Source organism: Herpailurus yagouaroundi, unplaced genomic scaffold (genome assembly GCF_014898765.1).
Source record: "Herpailurus yagouaroundi ecotype Mexico unplaced genomic scaffold, PumYag 28, whole genome shotgun sequence".
Classification (NCBI taxonomy): domain Eukaryota; kingdom Metazoa; phylum Chordata; class Mammalia; order Carnivora; family Felidae; genus Herpailurus; species Herpailurus yagouaroundi.
Window position 1 is genome coordinate 4,704,967 of NW_024412376.1, and position 14,687 is coordinate 4,719,653.

Consider the following 14,687-nt stretch of genomic DNA (forward strand, 5'->3'; position numbering starts at 1 on the left):
GCCAGACTCGGGGGCTCTGCTTGGCCGGCGAGCCGCCCCTCCGCCCCGGCTCCCTCCCGCCAGTCCGTGGAGCGCGCACCGCCTCGCCGCCCTTCCTACCCTCTTCCGTGGGCCTCTCGTCTGCGCTTGGCTCCGGCGACTCCGTTCTGCTAATCCTCTGGTGGTTTTCTGGGTTATTTAGGCAGGTGTAGGTGGAATCTAAGTGATCAGTAGGACGCGCGGTGAGCCTAGCATCCTCCTACGCCGCCATCTTCCTATATATATATATATTTAATGGAGTATTACTCGGCAATCAAAAAGAATGAAATCTTGTCATTTGAACTACATGGATGGAACTGGAGGGTATTATGCTAAGTGAAATTAGTCAGTCAGAGAAAGACAAAAATCATATGACTTCACTCATACGAGGACTTTAAGAGACACAATAGATGAACATAAAGGAAGGGAAATAAAAATAATATAAAAACAGGGAGGGGGACAAAGCAGAAAAGACTCATAAATATGGAGAACAAACTGAGGATTACTGGAGCGGTTGTGGGAGGGGGGATGGGCTAAATAGGTAAGAGGCATTAATGAATCTACTCCTGAAATCATTGTTGCACTATATGCTAACTAATTTAGATGTAAATTTTTTTAAATAAAAAATTAAATTAAAAAAAAGAAAAAGTACATACAATATAATTCTATTCACATAGGTTTAAAATCTGTCAAAAATTGATTCATGTAGTATTTCTCTTTTGGAAGGATAATTACTGGAAAAAATCAGGTTGAGTGTTCTGAGGTACTCATAATATCCTGAGCCCTGGATTTGGTGTTGACTATATGGTTGTGTTTAATTTAGAAAATTCTTTGAGCTGTATAATCATGGCACGCATCAATTTCTGTTTTTATGTTATACTCCAGTAAAAATTCACTAAATAATAATAGAAGAAATCAAGATACTTGTAAACTTTGGAAAGAAATATTGATTAGAAATTATTGAGGATTCTCTTGGATTCTGGCAGGATATGTTTTGAGATAGCTCTCCATCTATCAATTCATCCATGCATCACTCAATCACTCATTTGGTTAGTTTTTATTTTTACAAAAAAGGAGATCCTAAAATATATATTCTACTTGAGTTGTTCATTCCCTATATCATTGAATTTATCAAAGTCTATCTCATTCTTTTTAGTAGTGACACGGTATCACATTGTATGGATATCTCATAACTTAATTTAGCCCTTGTCCTGTTGATGGAACTTTTTGCTATTTCTCTTTTTCTATCACAAAACTGCTATAATAAAATTCTTTTATTTGCAACATTTATGATCTAGGTGAGTCTTTTTTCCCAAAAATTTTATTTAAATTCCAGTTAGTTAATATATAGTGTAATATTAATTCCAGGAGTAGAACTCAGTGATTCATCAGTTACATATTACACCCAGGGCTTATCATAAAAAGTGCCTTCCTTAGTACCCATAGCCTATTGAGTCCATCCTCCACCCACCTCCCCCCATCAACCCTCACTTTTCTCTATTGTTAAGAGTTTCTCATGGTTTACTTCCCTCTCTCTCCTTTTTCACCTTCCCATAAGTTCATCTCTTTTGTTTCCTAAATTCCAGATATGAGTGAAATCATATGATATTTTTCTTTCTCTCACTGACTTATCCTTCCTAATTTTTAAATTAAATTCTATTACTGTATTACTTTTTAAAAAAATATTGATGTCATAAATATGCCAAATGTAGTAAGCAGTACTCAAAACATGTACACAGTTAACATAATAATTAAAAATATGCATAAAAGACAAGAAATCTGACAAAAGCTCCATCACTGTTTAGGGTTATGAACTTAAATGTCCTTTTATTTTCCCCATAAGAGTTTGCAATGTATTAAAATTTCAATCATTTACATAAATATTATATACAAAATAATTAAAGTGAAAGAAACATGTTTTTTTAATATTCAGTGAATATCTACTGATTTCTATTTCATTTTTAGATATAATTTTTATTGAAGAAGGCTACAATGAACAGCAAAACAACTGGCTTATTCTGAGTTTCTACATTGTTCTTCCCTTTATCATAATTTTCACCATTATGATCATGAAACGAAATGAAATGAGAAAATCATGCAACAGACAAAATGCAGAATATGAAGGGTAAATATGACTATGCAAATAATTTATGATCTTAAATTGTACTGCTCATTGACCAGTGAAATAAATCCATTATATAGTATTCTTAAGTTATATTCATTCCTTATATTCATTAGTTATATTCATTTCTAATTATGCATTATTTTTAATCTAATGTAAAAGGCATTTTTATAATTTGTTTTCCAATAGATTGTTTTTAGCATACTGCAGCAAGTCCAAATTTTGGCTGTTCTAGAACTGTTTTCCCAAAGAATATTTACAGTATTTAGGTGTTGTGTTCAAACTTTCATTAATTCCTGAACCTCAAAATATTTCTCTTCAGTAGTTTCAAATCCTGTGAAAAAAATCCCTTCAGAATTCCTTAGAAATTAGATACCATTTCTTATTAATTTCTACATGCTATTCTTATTTTTGTCCTTCTTCTCTTCTGATGAAATTTATCACCAGTAAAACTATCCAGTTTTGGGTTTCTCAAAAATTTTAATTAATTAATGGTTTTTCTAGTGGATGACCTCTCCCTTGATGTCAGTGGTTAATTTAAGTCCCCTACTACAACTGTACCGCTCTATCTCCCTGTAGATCTGTTAATATTTGCTTTCTATATTTAGGTGCATATATCTTGTTTGGATTGACCCCTTTGTCATTACATAACGCCTTTCTTTGTCTTTATTGCAGTCTTTGTTTTAAAGTCTCTTGTACATCCCAGCTTTCTTTCTTTTTTTTTCCTTTTTTGATTTATTTATTTAAATTCAAGTTAGTTAACATACATTATAGTATTGGTTTCAGGAGTAGAACCCAGTGATTTATCACTTAACATGTAACACCCAGTGCTCATCTCCACAACTGCCCTCCTTAATGCTCCTCACCCATTTAGCCCATCCCCCTATCCATCTCGCCTCAAGCAACCCTCAGTTCTCTGTCTTTAAGAGTCTGTTATGGTTTGCCTCCCTTTCTGTATGTGAGATAGGAGATGGTAATTGTGTCTAATATTGTGTTTCTTATATATTTTTTTAATTTTATTAGTGAGGCTGAAAATCTTTATTTTCATCTGGGCTGCACCATTTTTTTCTACATAGAAATTACTTTCATGTCATTTGGCCTCTTTTCCCTATTTGCTTATATTTTATCTTTTACAGGAGTTGTTTATACACGTATATATAGTTTACTAATGCTTTTTTTTTATTTGGACATGAATATCCTCTCTCGATTCTTACTGAGTTTATAGAGTAATTAGAGAATTAGTAGCTTAAAGTATTGTGTATTTCTATCCTCAACATGTATCATAGGAATATATTCAAAAAAATATCAAAAGATTTTTCATCACATAAAAGGCTAATGGTGATGGTACAAATTGCCCTATTGTCTGATCCAATTAGATCCAATTGCCTTTGCAAGAGTAGTCTTTGAGGCTTGTTTCTTTCTGAACCCAAAGGGACGTTACTTAGCTGTCTCTTTTCCTGGTTCTCTCTGTTAAAATTTTAGATGATCTGTAATTTAGCTTGTTCTCAATAGCTTCCAGCCTTATATTAATTGTTTACCAACATAATCTCCATAGTGTATGACAGTGTCCTTAGGGTTGGACTTCTTCACTTTCTGTTCCCAATAAATCACTTACCTTGAGAGAGCTACCAATCCAATAATTTCACTCTTGGAGATTTATATCTGAGAAATGAAAATCATTCTCTCACACAAACTTGAACACAAATGTTCATAACACCATAATACAGAATACCCCCAATCTGGAAATTAAGGTCATTCAATGAATAAATCATTATACAACCTGTGGGAAACCCATACCTCCACACACTATACAGTAATAAAAGAAAACAAACAATTTTGAGAACACTAAAGGGAATTATGCTAAGTGAAACAAAGCCCTTTTCAAAAGGTTAGATACACTATGATTCCAATTATATAAAATTCTTGCCATATTAAAAATGACAGTTTTTGAGGATAGATTAGTAGTTGCCAAGAGATAGGGATAACGGAGAGAGTGGGTAAGTCCGTTAAAGAGTAGCAACAAAAGCTTTTGTTGATGGTACAGTTCTGTATCTTGATGTGGCTATAATTACATGAAACTACACATGTGATCAAGTTGCATAGAACTACCTGGACATAAACATACACACATATGCATGCATGTCTAAATTGTGCAATCTGAGCAATCTCTGTAAGTTGTGTTAATGTAAATTACCTTTTCATATTATAGTATAGTTAGGCAAAATGTTATCATGGGAAATGCTGAGTAAGGGGTACATGAAAGCTTTCTGTACATGTCTTTGCAACTTGCTATGAATATGAAACTACTTAAAAATAGAAGGTCAAAAATTGGATCGTAGACATAAATTTAATAAATTATTCAACTTTATAATGAATACATAAAAAACTCTACAGATGTAGGACAAGATCAAAAATTCATTCATATGAGAACAAATCATGATCCATAAGAAAAATTTGTATGTGATACAAATTAAATGTATTTGATCTGAAAAATATCCTGTTAAAAAGGTAAAAATACAGGCTTCAGTCTGATAGAATGTATTTGCAAACCATATATCCCACAAAGACTTTATATCTATATTTTAAAAGTTCACCAACAGTTGAAAAAATGTGAGGTTAAAAAAAGACAAAGATGTGAGCAGAGAATGGACTAAAGAGTATGTACAGATGGCAAGCAAGCGTATTAAGTTATACTTAACATGATTAGTTACTTGGGTAATTATTAAAACAACAATGAGATAATATCACACTTCCCCCAATAGATTGATTAAGATAAAAATATTAATATAGTAACTACTGATGAGGATACAGAAAATTGGATCACTTGTACATTGCTGGAGGAAATGCAAAACCATATAGCTACTATGACTACAATTTGTCAGCTTTATCATACAACCCAATAATTTCACCCTTGGGTATTTACCCTAGAGAGGACTTTTACATTTATGCAAAATGTATGTGCATTGAACATCCATAGCAATGTTATAATTTTTAGTTATCCAATTGATAAAATTGGGTAAAAATTATCCAATTGATCTTTTGATGGATGCCTGGTTTAACAAACTGTGGAATATTCATACTGAGGAAGCTACTCAGGAATAGCAAGAAATTAATTATTAATACATAATGCAATTTTGATGGATCTAAGGAAATTACATGAGAGAAAAAAACAAAGTTCAAGAGCTACCATACAATACCATTTATATAAGGTACTTGCATTACAGTTATAGTAATGCAGACCAGATTAGTGGTTGCCAGGGATTAGGAATTGGGAGTAACGCAGGTAGGTGTACCAAGTAGGGATTGTATGGCTTTTTGTGGTGATGGAACAATTCTATATGTTGATGTTGGTGTTGGACACACTAATTTATACATGTAATAAGATAGAAAACATTAATACACATATAAACACAAGTCATTGCATGTAAAAAATTATAAAATCTAAATTAACTCTGTGGAATATACCAATGTCGATTTCCTGGCTTTGATAATGTAATATTATCATGCAAGATTTTACCATCAGGAGAAACCAAGTGAAGGATACCTTTTTATCCTTGTGTATACACACATTAAATCTCCCAGTAAAAAAATTTAAACTTCCTATAAATCTATAAGTATTTCAAAAAATTAAGCAAAATTAACATTTGCCCCCCCCAAAAGCCTATTAAATGATTCCTAAGAATGTAGAAAAGAGGATAAAAAGAATGACAACGATAATATATAGCCAATTAAAAAAGCCCTAAAAAACAGAAAATGTGGGGCACCTGGGTGGCACAGTGGTTAAGCTTGGTCCAATTCAATCTTGGCTCAGGTCATGATCTCACTGTTCATGAGTTCAAGTCCCACATTGGGCTCGGTGCTGATGGTGCAGAGCCTGCTTGGGATTCTGTCTGTCCTTCTGTCTGCCCCTCCCCCGCTTGTGCTCTCTATTTCTCTCTCTCTCAAAAATAAATAAGTAAACTAAAAAAATGTTTTAAATAACAGAAAATGTAAAATTGGATAAGAATCAAGATAAATATATGCTCTCAGCAAGAAATCCACATTCAATCTAAAGAAACAAATGTGTTACAAGTAAAATATCTACATGCTAACACTAACCAAAAGGAAGCTAAAGTGGCTATATTTATGTCAGCCAACATAGTCTGAAGAAGAAATATTATAACAAGAGTATAACTTGATCATTATAATCATAATAAAAGAATAGTCTTTAAGAGCACATATAATTCCTTCAGTTCTAACAGACTTTGCTTTATATATTTGAAACTCTATTATGAGCTGCATAAGAGAAAAAGTCACAAATATAATTCGAAGTTTCAACATCTCTCTCTCAATATAAGCAGACTGAAAAACAGTAAGAATACAAAAGAATTGAAAAACACTAATTAGCAGCATGACCTTTTAGAAGACCTCACTACAACATCAGAAATCACATTTGTTTCAAATGCACCTGAAACATTTAACAAGTTAGCCCTAAAGTGTGCCTTGAAAAAGTAACAAATTCAAACAGATTCAGATCATGTGAAATATGTACTCTGAACAAATAGAATTATACAAAAATGTTTGGGAAAGTATGCCACATATTTTTCAGTAATTCACTGATCAAAGAAAAAAAATAAACAGAAAAATTAGAACATATTTGAACACTAATTGAAAATAAAAATACATGATAAAATTTGTCAGATAGATAGATAGCAGTACTTTGGGGAAAAGTTATATTATTAATAGTTTATATCAGAAAGGCAAGAAATTTTAAATCAACTACATTAGCTCCCACACAAAAAAAGTATACAAAGAGGAACAAATTCAACCCCATATAAAAGGGAAATGAAATTATGAAATTTAGAAAACAGCAATAACAAAATAGAAAACAGGGAAACAATGAAACCAGTGAAACAAAAAACTATGTTCTGGGAAAGATCTTTTTGGAAAAGTACTAACTGTGTAGCCACACTGGTAAGAATAAAGAGACAGTGGACAACAACAATACCAGTATCTAGAATGAGAGAAGAACCCTCATTACTGATGCTATAGACAATGAAAAAATACTGAGGAAATATTGTAAAAGTGTTAATACTAAACAGTCTGACAACCTAAATGAAATGGACAAATTCCTGAAAGACTGAACTATTGAAGCTTATTCAAAAAGAAATGGGGAGGAATTAAGATGCTGGAGTCATAGTAGGACCCTACGCTTGCCTTCTCCCTCAAACACAGCTAGATAAATATCAAATAATTCTGAACACCCAAGAAATCCATCTGAGGACTGACAGAACAGACTTCACAACTAGATGGAGAGAAGAGGCCAAACACATCATGGAAGGTAGGAGGTGTGGAGTCGTGATTTGTGGGAGAAATGGATAGTGGGTGATGCTAAGGGGAGGGAGCACTGGTCATGAAGAGAGGCAAGAGAAAGAGAAAGAAATAGGAAAACAAAGGGGATCATACAAAGAAAACAATTCCCCAAAGCCATTGCCTGGGAAAAGGAGTGGGGCTGATAGTCCTGAGTTTTTAAATTCAGCAAGGCTCAATGGCTGGAATTTTAGAGGTCCTGGCATGACTTGTATGGAGGCTTGAAAGTGCTGCAGTGATCCTATGAAGAAGGAGAGCATATGGCCCGGGAACAGAAGGCAAAATCTGAGGATCCCCTTGGACACACAGAGAGACACAGTTCCCCCTTCTTGGAGAGCAACTGGGAGAGGTGTCATTTCTTCTCCAGGAACAAAAGAAACAAAACAGATCAACATGGTAGGAGACAGACTGGGGAGGGGGTGGGGGGGACGGGAAGAGAAGCAAACCATAAAAAAGACTCTTAACTTTAGAGAACAAATTGAGTGTTGCTGGAGGGGAGGCGGGCAGGGGGATGGCCTAAATGGGTTATAAGCATTAAGGAGGGCACTTGTTGGGATGAGCATTGGGTGCTGTATGTAAGTGATAAACCACTGATTTCTACACCTGAAACTGACATTGCACTATATGTTAACTAACTGGAATTTGGATCCTGTGGTTTCTTTGGATTCTGTGTCTTCCTCTCTCTTTGCCCCTCCCCGCCTCTCAAAAACAAATAATAAAACATTAAAAACATTTTTTTAAGTTGAAAGAAAATCTAAATATCAAAGCAAGACAAACAAATGTAAGAAACGGAGAACCTGAACAGGCTTCTATCCATAAATAAACTGAATTTGCAGTTGAAAATCTATCTATAGTTTCCAACCCAGATAGCTCCACTGGTAAATTATGCCAAACATTAAAAGAACAAATAATACCAATGTTATACAAAATCTCCCACATATTTTAGCACACTTCCAGACTCCTTCTAAGAAGATACTATTACCTTGATACAAGCGACAAATAAATAACACAAGAAAAATACACATCAATTTGTATCCCTCAAAATGAATCCAATGTTATATAAAAAAGAATAACAGGGCACCTGGGTAGCGCAGTTGCTTATGCATCCAACTCTTGGTTTCAGCTTAGGTCATGATCTCATGCTTCCTGAGTTTGAGCTCCCTGTGGAGCTCTGTGCTGGCAGTGAGGAGCCTCCTTGGCTCCTTGGGATTCCTTCTCTCTCTCTCTCTCTCTCTCTCTCTCTCTCTCTCTCTTTTTCCTCTCTCTCTCTCTCTCTCCCTCTCTCTCCCCCTCCCCTGCTCACACTTTCTTTCTCAAAATAAATAAATAAACTAAAAAAAAAAAAAAAGAATAACATATCATGACCAAATGTGATTTATCCAGGGAACACAAGGTTCAATCAATAATTTACCATAGTAGACTGGATATTTAAACGATCAGCTCAACAAATTCAAGAAAACTATTTAACAAAATCACCATAATGTTAACTTCTTCTAATTCCTAACTTGCTGTACTTTTCATTCTTTATCAGTTTCATTTTCTTTCTTTCTGTTCCCTTAGTCACTGAAATTATCTGTATGATCCACAAATTCCTTTTGGACATCCACTTTTTCTCTATATGTTTCTTAGATTGACTGATTCACTCTCTTTCCTTCAAATTGCCTTTTTAGATGTTCAACTCAAATTATAAGGATGCAGACTCATCTAGATCCTTAGTTTAGCTGTAAGGACTTGCCATTTCTGGCCTAAACTATGGAAAATCCCCTTGTTCATCCACAAAGACCTCAAATTCAACAAATCTTCAACCCAACTGATTATCTCCCAACTACTGTACAAATCTGCCTCTCCTAAAATTGGTGGCACTATCATCTCAGTTGCCTAGTCACTTTAACAATTTAACAAGCTTCATATCAAATTAGTCAGTGCACCTATTTGGCTCCCTATATATTGTAAAGGTAAATACAAATTTATGAAACAAAACAACAATTTTCCCTGGCACCACACATGAAAGGAAGTACCCCCCCACACACACACACCCTTTTCTTAGATTATTTCCTTTAGAAAACGTGGAATTGTTAATCCTTTCTCTGTCTCTTTGGGACATATGTAATTCTTTTTGAAAACTAAATAAAATTTGTCAACTTTACACTCCAGGAATATTTTCCTTAAGGACTTTGTAGGCATCTATCTATTACAAACATAAACATTAAGGAAGATAGCTTCCTATCTTCCTGGCTCCTTGGGAGTTTAACCTTGATGTCTAGTTCCAAGCTGCAACTTCCTGGTTATCCTAAAGAAATTGAAAGTTTTATTTGTATTTTGGATAAAGACAGTTAACATGTGTGACATGGACTACATCTGCCTGGTTATATAAAAGGGTGAGATTTCGTTCTATCTTTACAATCCCTTTAGCCCAACACAGTCAGGTCTAACACTTATTCAACAATAAAATTGTCTTGTTCCTTTCTACATTTGTGAAGAGGATTTTTAGTGGGTTGACAGAGATACTATTTTTAATTTTAATTTTTATTTTTTTTAATATTTTTTATTTATTTTTGAGACAGAGCATGAGCAGGGGAGGGGCAGAGAGAGAGGGAGACACAGAATCTGAGGCAGGCTCCAGGCTCTGAGCTGTCAGCACAGAGCCTGATGCTGGGCTTGAACTCACAGACCATGAGATCATGACCTGAGCTGAAGTCGGACGCTCAACCGACTGAGCCACCCAGGTGCCCCAACTATTTTTAATTATGTTTCCAAAACACCTCTCATATTTATATTTTTCCACCTCAGGGTTTAGCTGTGAGGATGTTGACATTTCTGGCCTAAACTATGGAAAACACTAATAACTGGATATGCTGTCTCCAGTCCTCATCATTTCTATCTCACCATCTCCAGGACTATTATAAGTTACTTTTCTGAAACAAAATATCATTCATCCACACTTAAAGTTTTTGGATTATTTAATATTATTCTTAGGAGAACATTTACTGGCTCAATACAAGTCATTCACTCATCCAATTATGGTTCAAATCTCACATGTGACATCCTTTCTGTAGCTACATTTAATATATGTGGAGAAAACAAACTAGCAACATTCCAGGAGAACATTGTATATTATGCTAACAATGAATTTCTTATGCATATCTGGTTTCCTGTTAGTCTTTGACCTGTTTGGATACATGGATGATATTCTTTATATTTTGATAACACAGGCATACTGCTTGGCTTATACTATGTATTCAAATATTTATATTTATATATCCAAATATTCACAATTAGTAATTACATTATTAGTAATTATTATATTATCATCAATATAATAACATAATTATATCAATAATTGTTAATTAATAAAATTATTACATAAGCATTATTATTTATAAATATTCAAGTATTTTTTAATGTTTTATTTATTTTGAGAGAGAGCACTAACAGGCAAGGGGCAGAGAGAGAGAGAAAGAGAGAATTCCAGGCAAGCTCCACACTCAGCACAGAGCTGGACGCAGGCCTCAAACTCACTAACCGTGAGATCGTAACTTGAGTCAAAATCAAGAGTTGGGTGCTTAAACGACTGAGCCACCCAGGCGCCCCTTCGAGTATTTTATATACTTATATCAATCCCCCCAAAACCACATGGTTAAGAAGCAAATATTTTAGTAAAATAAATAGACATGTCTATTTTAGAATTACATATTATATTAATTGCTACTGAAACAAATATTTAGAAAGAAGTATGGGAATTAAACTTTTTAAAAAACCATTTTTATCTATGTTTGTGTTTATGTTTACAAACAGGAAAAGCATTCAGTGTTTGAATTTGTCTACAGGTATTGATTTTAAGGTATAAAAACACAAGTTTCATGTAAGGAAAATTTAAGAATGTCTTGTAAAAACTCTTATGAAAATGAAATTAGGTAATTCTACTTTATTTTTAAGAACTTTTACAGAGGCTGTGCCATTTTACATCCTCACCAATAATGTACAAGTGGTCTGATTTCTTCATATCCTCCGTAACACTTATTTCCTCATTTTTGATAGTAGCCATTCTGAGGGATGTGAGTGTAGTTCTTTGTGGGTTTTATTTGCATTTCCCTGATGATTAGTGATTTGAGCATCTTTTCATGTGCTTATAGGCCAATTCTGTATCTTACCTGAAGAAATGTCTATTCAAGTCCTTTGGCCATTTCTTAATCAGGTGTTTGTTTTTGTTGTTGAATCTCAGGAGTTCTCTGTATAGTCTAGATATTAATCCCCTATCAGATATATGATTTCCAAATATTTTCTCCCATTTCGGGGGGGGTTGCTTTTTACTCTGTTGATATGCTGAGTAGATATCCAAATAATTGAGAGTGGGATCCAGAAGAGATATCTGTATGCCAATTTCATTGCAGCATTATTCACAGTAGCAAAAAGGTGGAAGCAACCCAAGTGTCCATGACAGATAAACAGATACACAAAATGTGGTATGTACATACAATGGAATATTATTCAGCTTTTAAAAGGAAAGAACTGGGGCTCCTGGGTGGCGCAGTCGGTTAAGCGTCCGACTTCAGCCAGGTCACGATCTAGTGTCCGTGAGTTCGAGCCCCGTGTTGGGCTCTGGGCTGATGGCTCGGAACCTGGAGCCTGTTTCTGATTCTGTGTCTCCCTCTCTCTCTGCCCCTCCCCCGTTCATGCTCTGTCTCTCTCTGTCCCAAAAATAAATAAACGTTGAAAAAAAAAAAATTTTAAAGGAAAGAACTTCTGTAATATGCTACAACAGGAACATAATGAAGCCATTATGCTGAATAAAATAAGCCAGTCACGAAAGAAAAATACTGTATGAGGCCACTTATGTGAGGTAGCTGGAGAGGTCAAACTCCTAGAGACAGAAATGAGAATTGTCATTGTCAGGGTTTAGGGGAGGGGGAAATAGGGACTTGTTTAATGGATATAGAGTTCCCGTTTTGCAAGATACAGAGTTCTGGTGATTGCTGGTGGTAACATTTGCACAACAATGTGAATATGCTTTGCAGCAATAAACTATATATACACTTTAAATATGGTTAAGATGGTAAATTTTTATGTTAGCTGTATTTTGCTACAATGGAAAATAAATTTTGAAAAAGAAACTGAAATTAGGCAAGTCACCAACCTGTATATTAAAACGTGAGATGGAAGTTCTTTCCAGATTAACTCTATTGCCTTTCAACGTGTGAACTCCATATTGATTGGGGGAAAAACAATTGCATTTAGACATTCACTTAGTCTCCTAAACATAGGTTTTTCTAAGGAACAAAGGTGTGCAAAACTGAATAAATGTATTTCGTTTTTTTGGTCATTTCATAGCTGCAATTCTTTTGCCTCATGCTTAAGTTGTACATCAATACTAAAATAATAAACACATATTTACATTTGTTTAGTGTTTTATTTGGACTTCTTAGTTTTCTAAGAAACAAACTTATCTATAAAAGAATTGATTTTTCATTATTTTGTGTTTGTGTTCCTTTGCACGTGTGTGTTTTGACCTGAGACTTAAAATAGAACTCCGCAGTAGGCACAGTTAAAACAGACAACTGTCTGCTACTAACCATATTGTGAATTTCCATTTTGTTTTTCTTCACTACAGTAATTCAGTCGTTGTGCCAGAAAACTATGACGTGGACTACTGGTAACAGCCAAGCACTTCACCAGCAGATGGTCCATTTCCAGAGGAGAAAACTTCACTTTATGACCCTTACGTAATCCCTAAATGCGTTTCAGAGGTTCTCGTTCTGGAAATAAAACCCAAGCCCAGGTGGGCACCAGGCCAGCTTGCCTCTTGCCTCCAGCGCCCAGTGGGCAGGCTCCCGGGGCTGCGGCTGCGCGTGCGGGTCAGCAGAAGGGGCGGGGCGGGAATAAACGACGTGCCCCTCCCGGATCTCCCCGTCGCCCGCGCTGCCCCCCAAGCCCACTGCCCCCCCCCACCACGCCCCCAACCCCGCCCTGCCAGCAGGGAGTTCAGAACCCCGCGCGCGAGCGGCCGCCATTCCGCAGCCAACCGCCATCACCGTGGCAAGCCCGGCAGGACGCGCAATGCTGCCTGTCCTGCTGATCCTCTCAGGCCTGGGCCGGCTGACCTCCGCCGGCCATCGTGAGTGTAGGACCTGCTCCGTAGAGGGTCACCTGTCGCAGAGCCTGTGGGTGTGGCGGGCTCCAGAAGCTTGCTCCAGAACCCTGTGCCCATCTGGGGGGAGCCCTGCGTCCTGTCAGAGCCCGCCTAGAGTCAGGATCCTGCGGGGCCTGCTGCTGGGAGGGCTCAGAACAGGACTGGGACAGTTGTCCTCACGTGCCAGACCCTGCACTTGGAGGAGGGGGCCAGCAGCTTCTGGGAGGTGGGGTCCCCAGAGCAGCTCTTCTTCACCTATTGGGGCGGAGGTCAGTAAATCCCAAAGTGTCTCTGGAAGGTGGTAGGGTCGCGTCCCATTTCTAGGTAGCCTCTTCTGGAATGCACAAAGTCTGATTCCGTGGTGGGAGCGTGCCTGCGTGTGTGTGTGTGTGTGTGTGTGTGTGTGTGTGTGTATGTATGTATGTATGAGTTCGTGGAAGTTCAAAGAGTGATGTGAAGTGGCAGGACCAGTGAAGGACCAGTGAAGTTGGCAGAGACTGGGGAATGCTTACAGGTGTTTTCCTTACTGCAGATCCTGAAATATCACTTCTACAAATTATAGTGCCATGGAAGACTGGGGCAAACACTGATGATGGCAAAGTTTCTTAAATGTATGCAAATAAGAAATAATTCTTTGTATTTTCTGGGTATTTTATTTTTTGGGCTACATGAGATCAGTAGTCCAGATCAATTCATACATAATCATTTACAAAATTATTTGTATTCATATTTACTTTGTTAAAGAGCTCCAATAATTGAATGAGAGCAAGTGTTTTGATATTTAATTTTTAGTAAGTATTTCCCAAGTGGTATGTAAACATAATTGTGGCTCACAAAAGGGCTGTACATTTTACTGGACCTTTTAGCTATAAAATAATGTGTAATTTAAATATTCTTATACAAGTGGATCATACAAATACATTTGATTATTGTGGTAGCTGTTTCATAAAGTCCCACTGCACTGAATTAGCTACCACTGAATCATTGCTTCTAGGGTAAATGTGTATATATTACATATATATGATCATAAATTTTAAAAACAACCCATCCTGAGAGATTCTATTTTCTTTA

At 36.1% G+C, this 14,687-nt stretch overlaps 1 protein-coding gene and 1 long non-coding RNA gene across 3 annotated transcripts in view; both read left to right on the forward strand.

Moving 5' to 3' along the window:
• LOC121039922 (disintegrin and metalloproteinase domain-containing protein 18-like) overlaps positions 1–13,280 on the forward strand; it is a 162,896-nt gene extending 149,616 nt beyond the window's left edge. The window contains exons 17-18 of the mRNA XM_040490381.1: positions 1,984–2,143; positions 13,098–13,280. Coding sequence (XP_040346315.1) covers positions 1,984–2,143; positions 13,098–13,143 — 206 coding nt within the window. The 3' untranslated portion in view covers positions 13,144–13,280. The remainder of the gene's footprint in view (positions 1–1,983; positions 2,144–13,097) is intronic.
• Positions 13,281–13,486: 206 nt separating this feature from the next.
• Positions 13,487–14,381, forward strand: LOC121036469 (uncharacterized). Of its 2 annotated transcripts, none has more exons than XR_005793465.1 (2): positions 13,487–13,647; positions 14,149–14,381. It is a non-coding gene; the product is annotated as an uncharacterized LOC121036469 (long non-coding RNA). The 2 variants fall into 2 exon arrangements; XR_005793531.1 differs by having other exon boundaries at positions 13,487–13,601.
• Positions 14,382–14,687: the final 306 nt, after the last annotated feature.